We start from the raw sequence: 18,228 nt of genomic DNA on the forward strand, positions 1-18,228 counted from the left end.
AATGTATATATTTATATACATTAATATTAAGATCGCTTGTAATCTGCATAAGTAATAATGTCTATATTTTATCTTGACAAACTATACATCATTTAAAAGGTAAAAGCCTTGAGATGCAATTTTTGATTTATAAATATCTAATAGTGAGTGACAATAATTTCTTGTCAGGAGGTATGAAAAATCATAAAACTCTCCATTTGCACTTTATTTAATTGTTTGTGTAATTTTTTTGTTTATTTAACGTTTAAGAGGTCCACTTGCATGTCTGATCTGATGAAAGATCTGATGCATGTCTGTGTATTGATTGTTTTTTGGATGTTTCTGCAGGTATCGTGGAGGAATATCAGCTGCCGTATCATGATCACGTTCCTAATGACCCATCATATGAAGACATGCGAGAGGTCGTCTGCATCAAGAGAATACGGCCGTCTTTCCCCAACCGCTGGACCAGTGATGAGGTTAAACACCAATCTATTCACTCTTCATATTTTACATCAATGAAAAATTACCCTCGCACACCTGCAGGTAATAGATAGTGTGTAGGAGAAAAGATCAAAAACGAAAGAAAGTCCCGCACACTATCAGTACTTGCAAAAGTGTAAAAATATTATTTTATTCGCCTCAATGTTTTGGTCCCATGACCTTCATCAGACATATTTTAAATCACAAAACACTCAGACACAAACGTGGTGTTCATGTTTAAATTTTTTCTTAGCCATAGTTAGTTTTTTGAAATTCCATCATGTCATATTCATTGATTTTAGTCCGTTTTACTGACATTTTATTCCGTTTTATTCAATAAAATAACTACACTTATGCTGTGTTCACACCAAACGCGAATAGAGCGTCAAAATTGTGTCTACCGCGTCTAGCTTGACGCGTAAACATTTTGAATCCATTCGCGCGTCCGTGGCGAATTTGACGCGCGTAGAAATCGAGCATTTGAAGCGAAATAGACGCGCGTTCAAGGCGCTCCAGGAGAAATATGTCATAAAACACCACTCTGCTTCTTTTCATTTTCATTAAAAATATATATTAAACATTAATAGCCACACAAATGTGGTCCAGGCAACTCCTACATTATCTTACTGCATGTATATTTAAATATCCTTAAAAAATAAAGTTATGAAACTTCTCTTTGCCCTCAGTCAAAACGATTTGGCAGACAACAAATTATAGATTCATGACACCAAAGATCGCCCGTTAGATCTACACAAGATGCACCACTACAGGACATCAGAGCCAGCGGCAAACGTCAGAAGAACTAGCCGAGGAAAGGCTGCTCTCGCTGGGGTTAATGAGCGCTGAGCGCCCGGTGATCGCCTGGATCTCGCAACTCCAAAAACACAAGATTATTTTTTTTAAATAGGTGCTCTCTTTATAAATAAACCACAGATTTGAGCTTTAAACAACTACATTCTCACCTGAAAAAGTCTTAAAACTACATTTTGTGACACAATTGTAGTATTTTTAAATTATGCAGGGTTTCTCATCACGTCACTTTAGCACGTGACCGCAGCGAGCAGGCTCTCCTGATTGGTTAACGCGGCGCGAATTGACGCCAAAGTTCAAATTTTTCTACTCGGGCGTCAGACGCGAATTTGCTTCAAACGCGTGAATGCACAAAAGCACCACTCACGTGTAACGCGTGAATCGGAAGTTGCAACTGATTTTATTTCAGTGCTGTGACGTATTTACAAGTGAAACAGCGCTCCTCCTCTCCATCTCTCTCTCATAGAGACTAACGGTTGGAGGGGATTGGTTAAGGATATTCAAACCCAAGGCGTCAAACTGACATCATGGCAAAGGGAACACCGTTCCAGTTACTTTTCAGATTTTGGTTCAAGTTTACCTCGGCAAACTATTTTTTTCTGTGTATTAACTTGCACAGATTAATTGTTCACCCTAAGACCTGTAATGTGTGCCAACCAAGTAAATAAGATCAATTTCATGAGGACTTAAAAAGAACAAATAATAGTTAATAGTTTAATTTAGTAGATGTTTTCATCCCGAACATAACGAAAGGGTGGGGAATTTGAACAATGCACAAGGGTTAAAGCAGGATGGATTCTGATTGGCTGTCAATGTATTGTTCATCAGCTGAAAAAAAAGAAACATTTTTGAAAGTGATTACAACAATATTTTTCCTTTGTGCCATTATTGGAAAGCACAAGGAGAGACAGGAAGAGATGGGGGAGGAGAGAACACCACTAGCCGAGAGTCATTCTGGCTGCCCGAAGCGCTATTGTGGCTATATAGGCTATGGCTTTATCATTATAGTTATCGTCCTTGACGTGAATGGGCTTTAACGCTTGCCATTGTGTTTGATTTCAGTGTCTCAGACAGATGGGGAAGCTCATGACGGAGTGTTGGGCTCACAACCCTGCCTCTCGGCTCACCGCCCTTCGCATTAAAAAGACGCTGGCCAAGATGTCAGAGTCCCAGGACATTAAAGTCTGAGAACAGCCCAACAGCAGCACTGACGCTAACCCCGAACTCAGCACCTGCAACGGCCCGCCGTGGGTTCAATCGGTGAGTTTTGCCATGCAAACTGACTCACCAATGGCGAAAGACGCCAAAGATCTCCTGAGGTCAGAGCTCATGGCGGCACGTCTGAGGCCAGATATACAGCCCTGTGAAATGTGACGTGGAAGAGACTGCCGGCCGCTCTCGGTCCTGCTGTCGTAATGCTTCACTGGACGAGGACCTGCAAACGGTCAATGGGACGAAGCAGGACCTCATCGAGCGAGATATCCAGTGTCCATCATAAACACTCGGGCTTTAGCTCGTGACTCCCTTGAAGTTTTCTCCCTTCACAGTCCGTTCAGCTCGTACATGACGATGATTTCGGCTCGTGTTTGGAACTCGCAACAAGTGTGATGGTTGAAATGAAAGTCATAAGAGCTGCGGCTTCCCTCCTTTATGGTAGGCTGTGCCTTATTTATTGTGTAAATAGCTGAAAATGAGAGTGAAGCATTAATGTACTTGAATAAATGTTCTAATAACACTGAATTTTTGTTTTTTTAGTTAGACTATTTTTGTGATGCAAAATCCTTAAGGCCTTTACAAGTCACCTTTAAATCGCGCTTTACAATACAGATTTTTCAAAGCAGCTTCACAGTTCAATTCTGCTGGAAAGCAGCTGTAAACAAGACAATATTGTCATAATTCAGCTGAATCACTTCAGTGCAAATGAATCAAAAAGGTACATAAGACTTTTGTTTTCGATTCAATATGCTGGATTTGTGATACATTGTTTGGAAAAACCATTCTTACATAACACCATCCTTACATTGTTGTAAACTAGGGCTGGGTAAAAAATATTGGTTTCTCGTTTTTAATTGGTTCTCATTTTTACGAACCAATATCAATTCTTAAATCCCAAGAATCAATTAGTCATCCTGTTTTCAGTTGATGAATGAACGGAGCATTGTAGCGCCTCCCATCCAATAAATCACAATAATCTTTGTGCTTTGTTACTATTGACATGACACAAAGTCTCAGATTTTAAATTACGTCCATTTTATTACGAAATTCACACTGTGGCGTGAGATCGCTCTGGCGTACTCAAGAGAAGCGGGAGCGCGGAGCTCACGTGAACTGATCTTCTCTTCCGCGTTCCAGGCAGGTTTTTGAGCCCGTAAGCCACGACTTCAAACCATGACTTACGACTTTGTAGCGTTCCAGGCAAAGTCACACCAAACTGCCTGAGCGCAAGGAATTGTGGTAGCTAGATGTAAAAAATGTCAATACGCCGCTCATTTATAATCATTTGTATCGCCAAAGTTGCTTACTAATGTGCTTATTTGAGGGAAACGGAGGAGAAAACCGGCGCATAAGGCAAGAGAAGCTGTTATACTTTTTATTTTACGTTATTTGTTAAATATCGTGTATGACTTCCATAAACATCCGTAGGGGCTGCCATTGCAGTTTCGCGGGCTATGTGACGTCAGAGCTCGTAACTGGGAGTACATCGATCTAGTACGAGTTCACGGGTGGGAATGCTGCCTTCACGTGCTATAGGAAATTTCCTACTTCCCACTTCTGAAGTCGTGATTACGAGCTCATTACATTCAAATTTTGACTTGAAATTTTGACTCATGTCCCATCTTTTATCTACGAAACTAGTATTTACGATAATTCCGATAGCACGTGAAGGCAGCATAAGTCACAGGTTTGACTGCCGTTCCAGTGCACTTTCACGGGTAGAAGGTTGGAAAAGGTTGCATGGGTTGCATGGAACACAGCATTAATACCAGTTGCAGCGCGAAATAAACATGAATGAACATCTGAAAGTGTGTTAAAAGACACAGTCAGTTAAACCGCTTGTAAACAATGTCATGTAACGTCACATTTACCTCAGAAAACCCATAAACTTGTTAGTCTGCCAGAAAAAATAACTTTAGAGAGGAGCATTTTATAACTTTATTATTATAAAAAAAAGTGTAATATAAGTGTTTGTATAGAAATCAGTTCATTTTTACCTTTTACCAATATTATAGTAGGCTAATGTAACTGACTCCCCATAGTTTACAGCATTAGTTCAGAGATTTGTTTTCCTTGAGAAAATTTGCCATGTATTGTACCTGATATACATCCAAAATAATCGATATTGAATCCAAATTTAATTGAATTGTGAAATTTGTGTCAATACCCAGCCCTAATGTAACCGGTCAGATTTTCAGCATTTACTCAGTCTTTTCTAATATAAATATACCTGTATCTGTAACAGGCATTGGCTTTTTCTAATGACGTGCCAGTGAAGTGAACATGCTTAAATACATCATGAATTTATGAATATCGGTTTTTAAAAGTTTGTGAAAATTGAAGTGAAAATTACAGTTGAAACCTGATTATCCATGTTATCCCAGCATAACAACCAATCACAGACTTGCTTATTAGAGAAGTAAAATAGAAAGCAGAATCCTTAAATTTGTATGATTCATATCCGTATTAAGATATTAAGAATTATTCACTTGGTTAATAAGAACTAATCATTTGAATAGCTTATTTTGATTTATAGTTCATCTTTTTTTAATGAATGCAGTGTAAAAAAAAGAAAGAAGCATAATTAAGAAAACTTCAGATGAGTAAATGGTAAACCATCATTACACAAATATTCATAATTATGACAGTTTCAATTATAACATGGTGTAATTGCAAAAGTTTAAACTTTGACAAAACAAAGATATTTAAAAAATCTTTGTTAGAATCTCATAATTGTAACTTTTTCAGTTTCAACGTTTGCCAAAATTTCTACTTTTTTATGACAGTCAAAATTGTCATGAGATAAAAAGTTACAATTATGACATGTCAAATTTTGGCAAACGTTGAAATTTAAAAAAAATTTAGATACTACGAAAGAATATTTATTTTATTTAAAGTTGAAATTATTAATTATTATTTTAAAGCTACACTGTGTAACTTTTTTAGTTTATTCTTAGCTAAAAACACTTAGTTCTTTCAAAAATATATGAGCTCATTAATGTATATTTACTTCTTTCAAGTAATAAAGTATTCTCGTAAGTTTATAATATGCCATTGAAAATACATACGGGTGAAGGGTTCGAATGCGGGTCGCCATGTTGCCCCTCCATCTTGAAAGTACATTAGCCAAAGAGGGACATACCCGTAAATTCAAGCTTCGCCTTTCGCGTTTTAACACTCAATGGTGTCGAATGTGGACGAGGTCGAACTGGAAGCCATATTAATCTTGGACTAAATCGGCCACCGTAGGAGTTAAAACGAAATCGGAATTGAGAGGAAGAGAAACTAATATTCACTGGATGGTCATATACCTTTTAACCGCTAGATGTAGCTTTAAAAAAACGTTTCTCGTAGTTGTGTCTGTCATAATGACCTTTTCTTTGTCAGAGCACAGAACGGTTTCCTTACTGACTCAAACAAAACAACCAATAAAACTTGAACCCTTTGAATCGCGTTTTACTCCCTGGACAGCCCAATGAAACAAACAGCATGGCTTTCTAAAAACATCTGAGAAACGACAGAAATCTCTTCATACCCTTACAAAAGTAACCCTCTCTTTTGGTTATCATGCTAAATGTTTGTTAGGACAGTCGTGTTGAAGATTATTCAACAAATCAGATGCAAGGAATCTCCCAAAAAAAAAAAAAAACAAGGCCACTTTCAGCATTGATTAAAAATATAATTTATTTAAAAAATCCATTACATACATTTTATACAGCGGACATATTAGCGTTTTTGATCGCTGTTTTAATGAAGCTTTATTCTATGGATTGGATTCTGTCTGTACACGCGAGTCATGAGAATGCACATTCGCCAGCGGCTCGTCACTGTCCTACTCAGAAGCAAACGTTGCATAGTTGGCACAGCATTTACACAGACAGAAACACTCGATGCACTGCTGCTCTCCGGCCTTACAGAGGGACGCACCGCTGCCTTGTTTTGCTCATTCATTTGGCTTTTATTTTCCACACAGATCCTCGCCAGCTCTTTTGGAGACGTCGTGGATTGTGGGAAACGGCAGTTGTTTAGAGGCTTTTACACGCGGTGGGGCGGCAGCGGCTGCAGGCGGTGATGCTGCAGACAGATCTCAGATAATGAGCCCTGTATTTCACATCACCGCCAGCACATTTACCAGCACTCGAGTCTACTGCCACCAGTTTATGCATAAAACACGCTTGCATAGACCATCATTAACTGTAAACCGTCTATTCCGGCTGTAAACACATTGAAGATTTGTGTGAGTTTAACTTCAGGTCTTGCTAAAGACTTCTGTGATTCCCTGCAATTGGGTATTTTATATTTTGAGCTGACCTGAAATCAGAACGACCCGCTGCACTTTCATCAGACATGGTCCTGGCCCTGATGGAAGGAAGCCCATTGCTGCCACATAAGAAAAAAATGCATCATTTCAACCTATAATTATAATTGTGATGACAGTCAAAATTATGACATGGCATAAGTTGAAATTTGTATAAACGTCATTAAAAAAAAGAAATTATAACATTAAACAAAGTTGAAATATGTCAGTCAAAATTAAAAGGTAAAAAGTCATAATTGACAAAAGTAGAGATTGTTACATAAAAGTTGAAACTGGGAAAAAAGTCATAATTATAATAAAAGAAAAAATAAATTATAACATTAAAAAGTTGAAATATAACACTCAAAATTGTCATTAAAAGTAAATATAGTCATTAAAATAATGACATTAAAAGTAAAAAATTATGACCAAAGTAGAAATGATTACGTAAAAGTTATAATTGAGATACTAAGTCATAATTATGACAAGTCTAAACAAGTCAAAATTGAGAAAAAAGTTGAAATTATGATATAAAGTAAATTTATAATAATAATATTGACTGTCATAAAATGAATAAATATGTAAAAAAGAAAAATAGAAATTAAAATATGAAAAAGTTGAAATATTATAAAAATTCTCGTCAAATATATATATAAAGTTATATATTTGTTGTTATATATATTCATTATAAAGTAAAAAATATGAAGTTGAAATGTTGACAACCTCATTATAACAAAAGTAATAATAAAAGAGAAGAGGGAAAAATATTAATTTAAAAAAGTTGAAATATGACGTCATAATTACAGCAAAAGTAGAAATTATGATTGCAAGCCACAATTTATCATAATTTTTTAATGTTATAAAAATATATTAAAAAAACATTAATAAAGTTAAAGTACATCGGTCAAAATGATTACACTTAAGCCAATTTCATAGTTGTTAGTATTATGTTTATACAATAATTATAAAATAATTATGTATTGTACTATAATTTTGACCGTCAGCCACAATTTATCATAATTTTTTAATGTTATAAAAATATATTAAAAAAGTTAAAATACGTCAGTCAAAATTATTACACTTAAGCCAATTTCATAGTTATTAGTATTATGTATATACAATAATTATAAAATAATTATGTATTGTACTATAATTTTGACCGTCATATTTTAACTTTGCAATTTGTATCGTAATTTTGACTGTTAAATATTTAAACAATTAATAAACAAATAAATGTAATTTTTTTGTCATCATTTTGACTTATGACATGTCATAATTCTGATTTACCGAAGCGAAGTTGTTTTTTCTTATGTGGCAGAAATGGGCTTCCACAGTATGGTGAACGATTTATCAATAAAAATTATTCCTAAGGAAAACCAGTTCTCGAATCTTCCATCAGAATGTAATTAATAACCTGCTCCGCCTCGGAAACATCTTTTCTTTTGGCTGACATCATCAGGTCCTCTTTCTCAAATGTCACACGTTAACGTGCATGTAAATATGATCAGATAATCTCTCATACTCCAGCTTTATCAATAGTGTATATGGATGCATATCCGTTTATTCTGATGTTGGTCAAACTTGAGAGAGCTCTGAGATGTTATTTCCAGTTGAAGAGTCTGGGCGAAGGGACGGCAGAGTGACATCTTTAATATTCATTTCATGTTCATATTTCATAGAGCTATGAAAATCACATCTCTTCCCACCAGCCTCTGCAACGGCACACACATCTATATATTAATCGTAAGCTATGCTCTGATTGGCTGCGACTGTGTCGTATCGGACAGTATTTTCACCTCGAGTCTGGACAGTAAATGACTTGCGGCAACACTTCAAGCCTTTATGTATGATGCATTATAAAGCTGTTCATAATGTACATTATAGTGTATTATATCTTTTCATAAATAATTGTAACCAAAGATAAAATCAGCGTTTGGTGTAATTAGTTAAGTAAAGAAAGTTTGTTTTCTGTAATTTAATTACACTTACTCCTGATACAATTAATAGTGGAATTAAAATGCATGGTTTTATGCATCTTTCTCACTTTTGTAATACTTTGGTCAGTTAATAAGAATAATTTATACAGTTTTATATGATTTATTTGATTGAATTAAGAGCCGTGTCATGTCTATCCTCGAATCACTGTTATAAAAATATATACAAAGATAATAATAATAAAAAAAAAATCAAAATTATTACATAATGTACATTTAAATTTTTTATTATAATTTTGACTGTCATAAATGAAATATGTAAAGAAAAATAGAAATTAAAATGTGAAAAATGACACTCAAAATAAGTTGAAATGTTGTCAAAACATCATTATAACCAAAGTTATAATAAAAGAGAAAAGAGGGAAAAATCTTTAAATTCAAAAAGTTGAAATATGACACTCAAAATAGACATTAAAAGTTAATATAGTCATTCAAATAATGACATTAAAAGTACAAAATTATGATTGTGACCAAAGTAGAAAATATTACAGCAAAAGTAGAAATTATGATTGAAAGCCATAATTATGGCAATTTGATCATAATTTTGACTTAACTAGTCGATGCTGATATAGGATTTAGAAAGTAATGAAACACTTTTTTGGAGAGGCTCATTTGTACAGTAATCTAATCACACTAGTTGTTAGGGAATTTACAGTTACTGATAACACATTCATTCATCTCATTACTGTAATTGAATTCATTTTCCTTGAGAAAGTAAGCGATTACTCTTCATTTTCTATATGTAATTAACCTATAGTGGATTTGAATGTCTAATGTAACATTCTCCTTTTTAAATACTTTAGTCGGTTCAAGGATAACGTATGCAATTTTATATTATGCGCATAATGTAACAAGTATTACATTATTATTGTAATCAAATATTCATAATGTAATTGTAACTACATTTAGGGAATTATGTAATACAAATATTTACATTATGAGAAATGTATTGCATTATAAACGTCACATTTTCATTTTTTTAATAGCTTTTAAAACATACAAAATGTATTAGTATACATAAAAATATTAGTCTTAAACTACCTGCCAAATGCAACATTATTATCCATGCTATTACTATGATTAAACAAATCATTACTACTAGTGCACTGATTTTATATATCTGGATTTTTAAAATAATAATTTCATGAATATTTAAATGTTGCATTTTGTAAGTAGTTTAAGACGGCTTTAGCTTTTTTTAAATGTACTGTAAGAGTACTAATATTTTCTTTGTTTTAAAAGCTATTACAATACTGAAAATATGACATGTTTTTGGTGAGAATGTAATTTTCTCATAATCACATTTTTTTGTTACATTATGAGCTCAAGATTTTATTACATTTTGAGGAAATTATTACATCATGAGTTGCTATAAGAGCAGTTTCATGTCAATTCTCGTATTGTTCAACTGGTCGGGTTGATATTTAATAAGTAACAAGTCAAATTATGAATAAGTTATCCAATGCTTTTGTTGAAGATGTAATGAATGACTCTTTTAGAGTAACTTGCCCAACACTGCTTTTATAATGCATTATTATATAAAGGCTTGCCCAATTGAAGAGAACCAAGCTTTCCAGCTAAACAGTTATAGCAAGTCACCATAGGTTTATTATCTAACTATCGGCCATAAAAACAAATGGAACTGAAAGACTCGGAACGATGGATGTGGTTTCATTACATCAGTCCAGTTTAGCGTTGTGGTAATTTGATGGTAATTTACTGGGATTGCTGTGGGAAGTGTTGCATCCATCACATTCTGGCAGAAACTATAGTCACCACCACCACGGGACGGTTTTTCTTTTTTAATACAAGGGTTAAATCGACTCTTTAAAATGCGTATAGTAGAGTGTAATGCATAAATGTTGAGATGATACACAACAGAAACAGCCCATGCAGAACGCAGCAGCGAAGATCATTACAGTCAGTGTGACGTGACATCCCAGAAAATATCCTCAAATCCCTGCAAGTGCTCACGTGCACTCTTGTTCAACACGCATTTCACGTCTTCGGATACCTGCGTTTACAAAAATAACACAATTCAAATCGGATCTGAACGTTAACCGGATTCTAAAGGCCACTTTAAGGTACTCTGTAGACACACTAAACACTGTATTCATGTCTCCAAATATTACATTACACGAGCGCTTGTTGTTTCTGCAACCACTAGATGGCACCACACATTTCTGCAAGAATGACCACTGAAGATGATGAGGGAGATTTCTGCTGTTTTGGGGACCCTGCGTGCAAACTGGGAGGTTTTCGAAAGATTTGGGTTTGCTTTGAAGTGTCTTGACCCTGTTCCTGGTTCACCTTTGACCCCCCAACCCCAAATCGGCAGCATCCACACGCGTCCAAGGACAGCAGTGCCGCGTTTCCATGGCAACTGAATAAGAGGTCACGGACCCTCCTCCGTACTGCGGATGCTTCGACTGTGTCTTGGGTTTGATGGTTGTTTCGGCTCGATGAAAGTGGCAGCACAACTTGAGCTCAATTATCCTCTGCTTTAGACGTCACCGCCAATGGAAGGGTCATTGTTCCCTCGCCATGGCAGCAATGCTGTTGTCATGACGACCCATCTCCTCCAGAACCGTGGCGAGCTGGTTGAGGTTGCCGTGTGGGAAGTGTTGCGCTTCCCAGAGGTCCAGAATCACTCCGGTAGGACTCGTCTTAGTCGCAAAGTAGTTGAGATACCTGTAGGACGGGTGAGATGAAGGAGACATGAGGAATGAGCAAGATTGGATTTGATTGTGCTAATATATTATTATATTTCTCTATATATATATAGATATTCATAAAGAAATATAATACTACTGCACTGTAAAATAAAAAGATTATGTAATAAAACTATTTTAATTAAAAATCATTGTTATTATTAAATAATAGTTTAATTTATTTTTCTGATTTATTTTTTTATAATAGTAATTGTTTTTACATTTTTCAGTGCAATAATATTGCAATAGTAATATATTTATTTATTTATTAATTAATTAAATAGTTTACATTGAAATAATAAAATATTTTAATTAATAATTATCATAATATAAATATTACTATAGCACTGCAAAATAATTACTATTATTCAACATTTTTTATTTTATTTAAATCAGAAAAATATATAAATAAAAAACAATTATTTAATAATAACTATAATAATTATTATTAAAATATATTTATTTTTTATAAAAAAAATTAATTTAAATAAAAATATTTCATTGCAGTACTGCTGCACTGTAAAATAAAATAATATTATTTAAAAAATATATATATTTAAATAAGAAAAAAAAAATAAAGATATGTATTACTAGCATATTAATACTACTGCACTGCAAATAAACAAGTATTTATTATTAATAATAATAATGTGCCTTTTTTAACTGATGACTGATAGCAACTTCAGATAATCTACCTGAAAATTAATCTAACAAATACCAATATTGATTTCTGTTTTATATCTGTCTTTATTTCTTTGCTTTCAAATATTAAACCATATGAATTTGTGTTTTTTGTTTTTGGAGGAAAGTCAGACCTAAAAGCCGAGATTATAAACCTTTTGGACTTGAAGACCCTCTGTTGGTCAACACAATATTCAAAAACCCATGTTCAATGTCTATTAAATGATTTACACATCTGCCATAACGCAACGTCTTATGATCTTCATTTGGGGTGTTTTCTTAGTAAATATTGATACATGCACTTAATTACAATTCATGGTGAAAAATTAGCCAATACACACCTGTGGGTGTGAATAATGCAATTGAATGGAAGGTGCGAATCCCCTTAAAGGTACACGCCGACTTTTTGGGACTTTAGCTTATTCACCGTATCCCCCAGAGTTAGATAAGTCCATTCTCATCTCTGTGCGTGCCATAACTCTGTCTGACGCACCCACCGCTAGCCTAGCTTAGCACAAAGACTGAAGGTATATGGCTCCAGCTAGCCTACTGCTCAATAAGTGACAAAATAACGGCAACATTTTACTATTTACATGTTGTGATGTGTATAGTTACATCGTGTACTAAGACCGACGGAAAATGAAAAGTTGCGATTTTCTAGAACGATATGACTAGGAACTATTCTCTCACTCCTGCGTAATAATCAATGAACTTTGAGCTGTACCATGAGTGCAGCGGCACAATGATATTACACAGCGCCTGAAAATAGGCTAACTTCAGTCAACATGCCATATCGGTCTAGAAAATCACAACTTTTCATTTTCCATCTGTCTTAGTACACGATGTAACTATACACATCACAACTTGTAAATAGGAAAATGTTGGCGTTATTTTGTGACTTATTGAGCAGTAGGCTAGCTGGAGCCATTTACCTCCAGTCTTTATGCTAAGCTAGGCTAGCAGTGGGTCAGACAGAGTTATGGCACACACGGAGATGAGAATGGTGTGTGTGGACTTATCTAACTCTGGGGGATACGGTGAATAAGCTAAAGTCCCAAAAAGTTGGCGTGTTCCTTTAATAACAGTTCATTACTTTGTATTTATGCATCACTTCATGTTTTCCATCATTCTCTAAAGCAAATATATGCACCGAATGGCAGTATCTCATCACATGGCATATAACATCAGATACTGTATTTATCAAAGCTTAAACACACATGCTGTCTGAGTTGAATGGAGACTCTCTAAATGTTTTGAACAGAAGAAAATCATCTTTGTAAAAGGTGTGGCGGCTCTGGAGGACTGGAGTCTATGACTGATGAAGAACTTTTTCCTTTTAACATCATTTTCTTCCCAGGATCCTCCTCACTTCATCTCTCTACTTCCTGTCCCCTGTGAACTCGCTCTCTCTTCTTCTGCCTCTTTCATGCCTGTTGGTCCTCAGAGGTGAACAGTGTGCTCTCAACCTAAACTCTCTCTCGTTTGAAATCAGATCTCTCGTTCTTTACCCGTCCTGCAGTAACACCCCAGCCAGAACTCAAACCATAGGGGTCCTTCGCTGTTGGTTTTTTTGTGCCTTTTTCCTCTAATTACGTGAGTTGTGGAGGTGCTGGTATTTTGAAAAGTTGATGTTGGAGAGAGTGAATATGTCTCTTTTGCTATTCTCCAGCCAGAGCCAAAAGAACAACAGGAATTTCTCTTTTGCGCCCCTGCTGTTTTTCTACCGTTCATTTTCTTCAAACTCTCCAGTGAGATACTATTAGAGCAGATTTGTTTCTCTTCTATCGTTTTTAAAATAAAAAATATACACTGCAGTCTCAGCACATTTATGATAAACAAATGTTCATACTAGGGATGAGATTAGAGTTTATAAAAAAAATGTTGACCAATAACAAACTTTTGGACATAAAAATGTCTTATTATAAAACACAACTTTCAACAATTAATAAGCATATATCTTTTTGTTGCAGTGTTTTTTTTTTAAAGCATTTATCATTTATTTATTTAAAACAGAAGCCCATGACATATCCTGTTGCCTTTATGCATAACAGGCTCCAAAATGAATACATTTGAATGCCTAAATGGCAGCTCTAATCTATGCAAGAAAATCTTTTACTGTAATTTTCAGAAGAAAATGAGTACTTTGGAAAGCTGGCATAACATTTAAATTAAAGTTTAAATTAGGAAAAAATGAGACCTAAGATTATTTGCTTCCAATATCTATTAAACCACTGATAATTCAAATCCAGTATGGGTATATACAAATATAGTGATATACACCGATCAGGCATAACATTATGACCTAATATTGTGTTGATCCCCCTTTTGCTGCCAAAACAGCCCTGACCCGTCGAGGCATGGACTCCACTAGACCCCTGAAGGTGTGCTGTGGTATCTGGCACCAAGATGTTAGCATAAGATCCTTTAAGTCCTGTAAATTGTGAGGTGGGGCCTCCATGGATTGGACTTGTTTGTTCACCACATCCCACAGATGCTCGATTGGATTGAGATCTGGGGAATTTGGAGGCCAAGTCAACACCTCAAACCATTCCTGAACCATTTTTGCTTTATGGCATCCGCATGGATGGCAGGACCCAAGGTTTCCCAGCAGAACATTGCCCAAAGCCTCACACTTCCTCCGCCGGCTTGCCTTTTCCCCATAGTGCACCTGGTGCCATGTGTTCCCCAGGTAAGCAACGCACACGCACCCGGCCATCCACGTGATGTAAAAGAAAACGTGATTCATCAGACCAGGCCACCTTCTTCCATTGCTCCGTGGTCCAGTTCTGATGCTCACATGCCACTGTTGGCACTTTCAGCATGGGCACCCTGACTGGTCTGCGGCTGTGCCGCCCCATACGCAATAAACTGTGATGCTCTGTGTATTCTGACACCTTTCTATCAGAACCAGCATTAACTTCTTGAGTAGTCTGAGCTCCAGTAGCTCGTCTGTTTGATCACACAGGCCAGCCTTCGCTCCCCACGTGCATCAATGAGCCTCGGCCGCCCATGACCCTGTGGCCGGTTCTCCACTGTTCCTCCATGACCCTGTGGCCGGTTCTCCACTGTTCCTCCATGACCCTGTGGCCGGTTCTCCACTGTTCCTCCATGACCCTGTGGCCGGTTCTCCACTGTTCCTCCATGACCCTGTGGCCGGTTCTCCACTGTTCCTCCATGACCCTGTGGCCGGTTCTCCACTGTTCCTCCATGACCCTGTGGCGGGTTCTCCACTGATCCTCCATGACCCTGTGGCCGGTTCTCCACTGTTCCTCCATGACCCTGTCACCGGTTCACCACTGTTCCTCCATGACCCTGTCACCGGTTCTCCACTGATCCTCCATGACCCTGTCGCCGGTTCACCACTGTTCCTTCCTTGGAGCACTTTTGATAGAGACTGACCACTGCAGACCGGGAACAGCCCACAAGAGCTGCAGTTTTGGAGATGCTCTGACCCAGTCGTCTAGCCGTCACAATTTGGCCCTTGTCAAACTCACTCAAATCCTTACGCTTGCCCATTTATTTCTGCTTCTAACACATCAACTTTGAGGACAAAATGTTCACTTGCTGCCTAATATATCCCACACACTAACAGACGCCGTGATGGAGAGATAATCAGTGTTACTCACTTCACCTGTCATAATGTTATGCCTGATAGGTGTACATTATAATTCAAATATGCGGGGTCAGTATAATTTGTTTTAACCTTTCTTCAGCAAGGACGTGTTAAAATTGATGAAAGTGAATCCTGACAAAAAATGTATCATGTTTCCACAAAAATATAAAACAGAACAGCTGTTTTCAACACTGATAATAAAATCATCATATTAGAATGATTTCTGAAGGATCATGTGACACTGAAGACTGGAGTAATGATGCTGAAAATTCAGCTTTGATCACAGGAATAAATTACATTTTACAATATACTACAATAAAAAACAGTGACTTTAAAGTGTAGTTATATTTCACAATATTACAGTTTTTACTGCATCAAATAAATGCAGGCATGGTAAGCAGAAGAGACTTCTTTAGAATTTTTTTTTTTTTACAAAATCTGAAAAATTAATTCAGGGGATGAATCGTTGTGAGTCTGAAAGCTTGCACATGGCGTGTTGATGTGTGTAAATGTCACCTGTCTAGGTTGAGTTTGTGTGCCAGTATTCTCCAGTCGTTGCCGCGTGTGTGTGGGGCGTCCAGGCTGCTGCACAGTTTGGTTCTGACGCTGACCGGGATTCTGAACGCACTCGGACCGGCCAGCACCGTGATACTGCTGCCTGGGTCCATCAGGGATGTGTCGATGGTCTGGACGTCCTGCAGAACACACACACACACACTCCTTCAAATAAATGAACTGTTTTGTATTTCTCAAAGGCAGATTCACCCTCACTTGTAAAGCGAGTCATTTATCAGATGCTTTTACTTACAGCACACTGATTACAGGTTCAGTCCTTCTAGAGTAACCTGAGATTAAAGTGTCTTGATCAAGAGCTCAATAGTGATGGTTTATAGGTCACTGAGCGGGAAAAGCAACCTTTCAATGATCAGACTTTATCCACTACAAAACCCAAGGTCCCTTATCCAAGCAGCTACTGAACACGTCTCTGAAGCTGTAAATGGATCTGACCTGCCTCTGTACTAGTGTGAGACTTGGACTCTTAGGACTTGAACCAGTAAGCAACCACCCAGAACACGTTATAGATGAAATACCAGGGCTTGATATATACACCCGCTTTTGGCAGGTGTTATTCAGCAGTGGCGTGTAACCCAGTCACTACTAGCTACTTGGGCCAGCCTAAGGCACACCTGTGCAATAATCATGCTGTCTAATCAGCATCTCGATATGCCACACCTGTGAGGTGGATGGATTATCTCAGCAAAGGAGAAGTGCTCACTAACACAGATTTAGACAACAATATTTGAGAGAAATAGGCCTTTTGTGTACATAGAAAAGGTCTTAGATCTATGAGTTCAGCTCATGAAAAATTGGGGAAAAAACTAAAGTGTTGCGTTTATAATTTAGTTCGGTATAGTAGGGAAGTATGTGATTTCGGATGCAGTTGGTCAGTTCTGTTTTAAGCAGTGGCGGCTGGTCAATAGAGGGCGCTGGGGCGCCGCCCCCATCAAAATGACAGAAATATACATGTATACAAAAATTATATAAAAATAAAATAGTTTACTCATACGATGTGCCGGCTGTTATTAAGAGCCTCAGCATTTAATAAAAACTGGCTTTGATGGGTTAACTATTTTATATGTTCTTCAATATGTTTCATGCGTGAGGGACGCCGGACAAATGGACGTCTATCTGAGTCTAAAAATATACGGCAGCATGTGACCTGAAGCTGGTCTCTAATTGGTTCTTAAAGATCCTCCTTCGGACGCAGGTCATTGTGTCCCTGGCGAATCAGAATTGGATGCGTGTTATTTTATCCAATCTGATTGGTTCTCGTCACCTGTCATTCAACTTTACACTCTTGGCCACTAAAGCGAAAGTGCGCGGGCGACACAGTCACTCCGACTCCGCCAAAACCTTATTAGGATGATCAGTTTCGTAGAGATGGCAGCAGTTAAAACAAATTATTTCACAAGGCGTTCGTTGGAAGAAAAAAAATCGGACTAAAGGCGATTTACAAATCCAGCAGCAGCCGGCCAGTGACTGGACGCAGCTGCACTCGGAGTTTCACGCGCTTGTTATGAGAAACGTAAGTGGCTGGCTGGATGTGTTGTTAGCAATGCACTTTATTGCTTTCCCTGTCTTTTATTTCTAAGTGTCGGTACTGAAGTTTTGTGGACAACAACGGGGGTAAGAGTCCTCAAATATCTGACTGAACAATGCAAACGTCATGACACTACTGAGATGACTGACTTTAATCAGAGAGTCATTGAGAAATTTGCTGGCCAGAAAGAAAGGAGAGCAACATTTATGTTCAAATAGTCAACATGCTAGTCTGTTGTTGCTGTTTTCTTTAGTTTTTCCTTTCCTCATTCAATTATATGTGGGAAATGAATGTGTAAAAAGATAAAAGTGAAGACACTGTTTTCTCTTTAATGCTTGAATTTA

At 36.9% G+C, this 18,228-nt stretch overlaps 2 protein-coding genes across 3 annotated transcripts in view; one reads left to right on the forward strand and one right to left on the reverse strand.

Moving 5' to 3' along the window:
• Nucleotides 1-3,995, forward strand: part of bmpr1ba (bone morphogenetic protein receptor, type IBa) — a 117,509-nt gene extending 113,514 nt beyond the window's left edge. The window contains exons 13-14 of the mRNA XM_079815879.1: nt 328-458; nt 2,335-3,995. Of these exons, the coding sequence (XP_079672005.1) occupies nt 328-458; nt 2,335-2,460 (257 nt within the window). The 3' untranslated portion in view covers nt 2,461-3,995. The remainder of the gene's footprint in view (nt 1-327; nt 459-2,334) is intronic.
• Nucleotides 3,996-10,582: 6,587 nt separating this feature from the next.
• The window catches only part of unc5ca (unc-5 netrin receptor Ca), a 244,119-nt gene continuing 236,473 nt past the window's right edge, over nt 10,583-18,228 (reverse strand). For both annotated transcript variants that reach the window (XM_079815892.1, XM_079815891.1), the window contains 2 exons: nt 16,300-16,478; nt 10,583-11,469 (listed from right to left, as the gene is read on the reverse strand). In XM_079815892.1, coding sequence (XP_079672018.1) covers nt 11,307-11,469; nt 16,300-16,478 — 342 coding nt within the window. In that variant the 3' untranslated portion in view covers nt 10,583-11,306. The remainder of the gene's footprint in view (nt 11,470-16,299; nt 16,479-18,228) is intronic.

The sequence above is a fragment of the Gobio gobio genome (genome assembly GCF_949357685.1).
Source record: "Gobio gobio genome assembly, chromosome: 4".
In the NCBI taxonomy this organism is placed as follows: Eukaryota; Metazoa; Chordata; class Actinopteri; order Cypriniformes; family Gobionidae; genus Gobio; species Gobio gobio.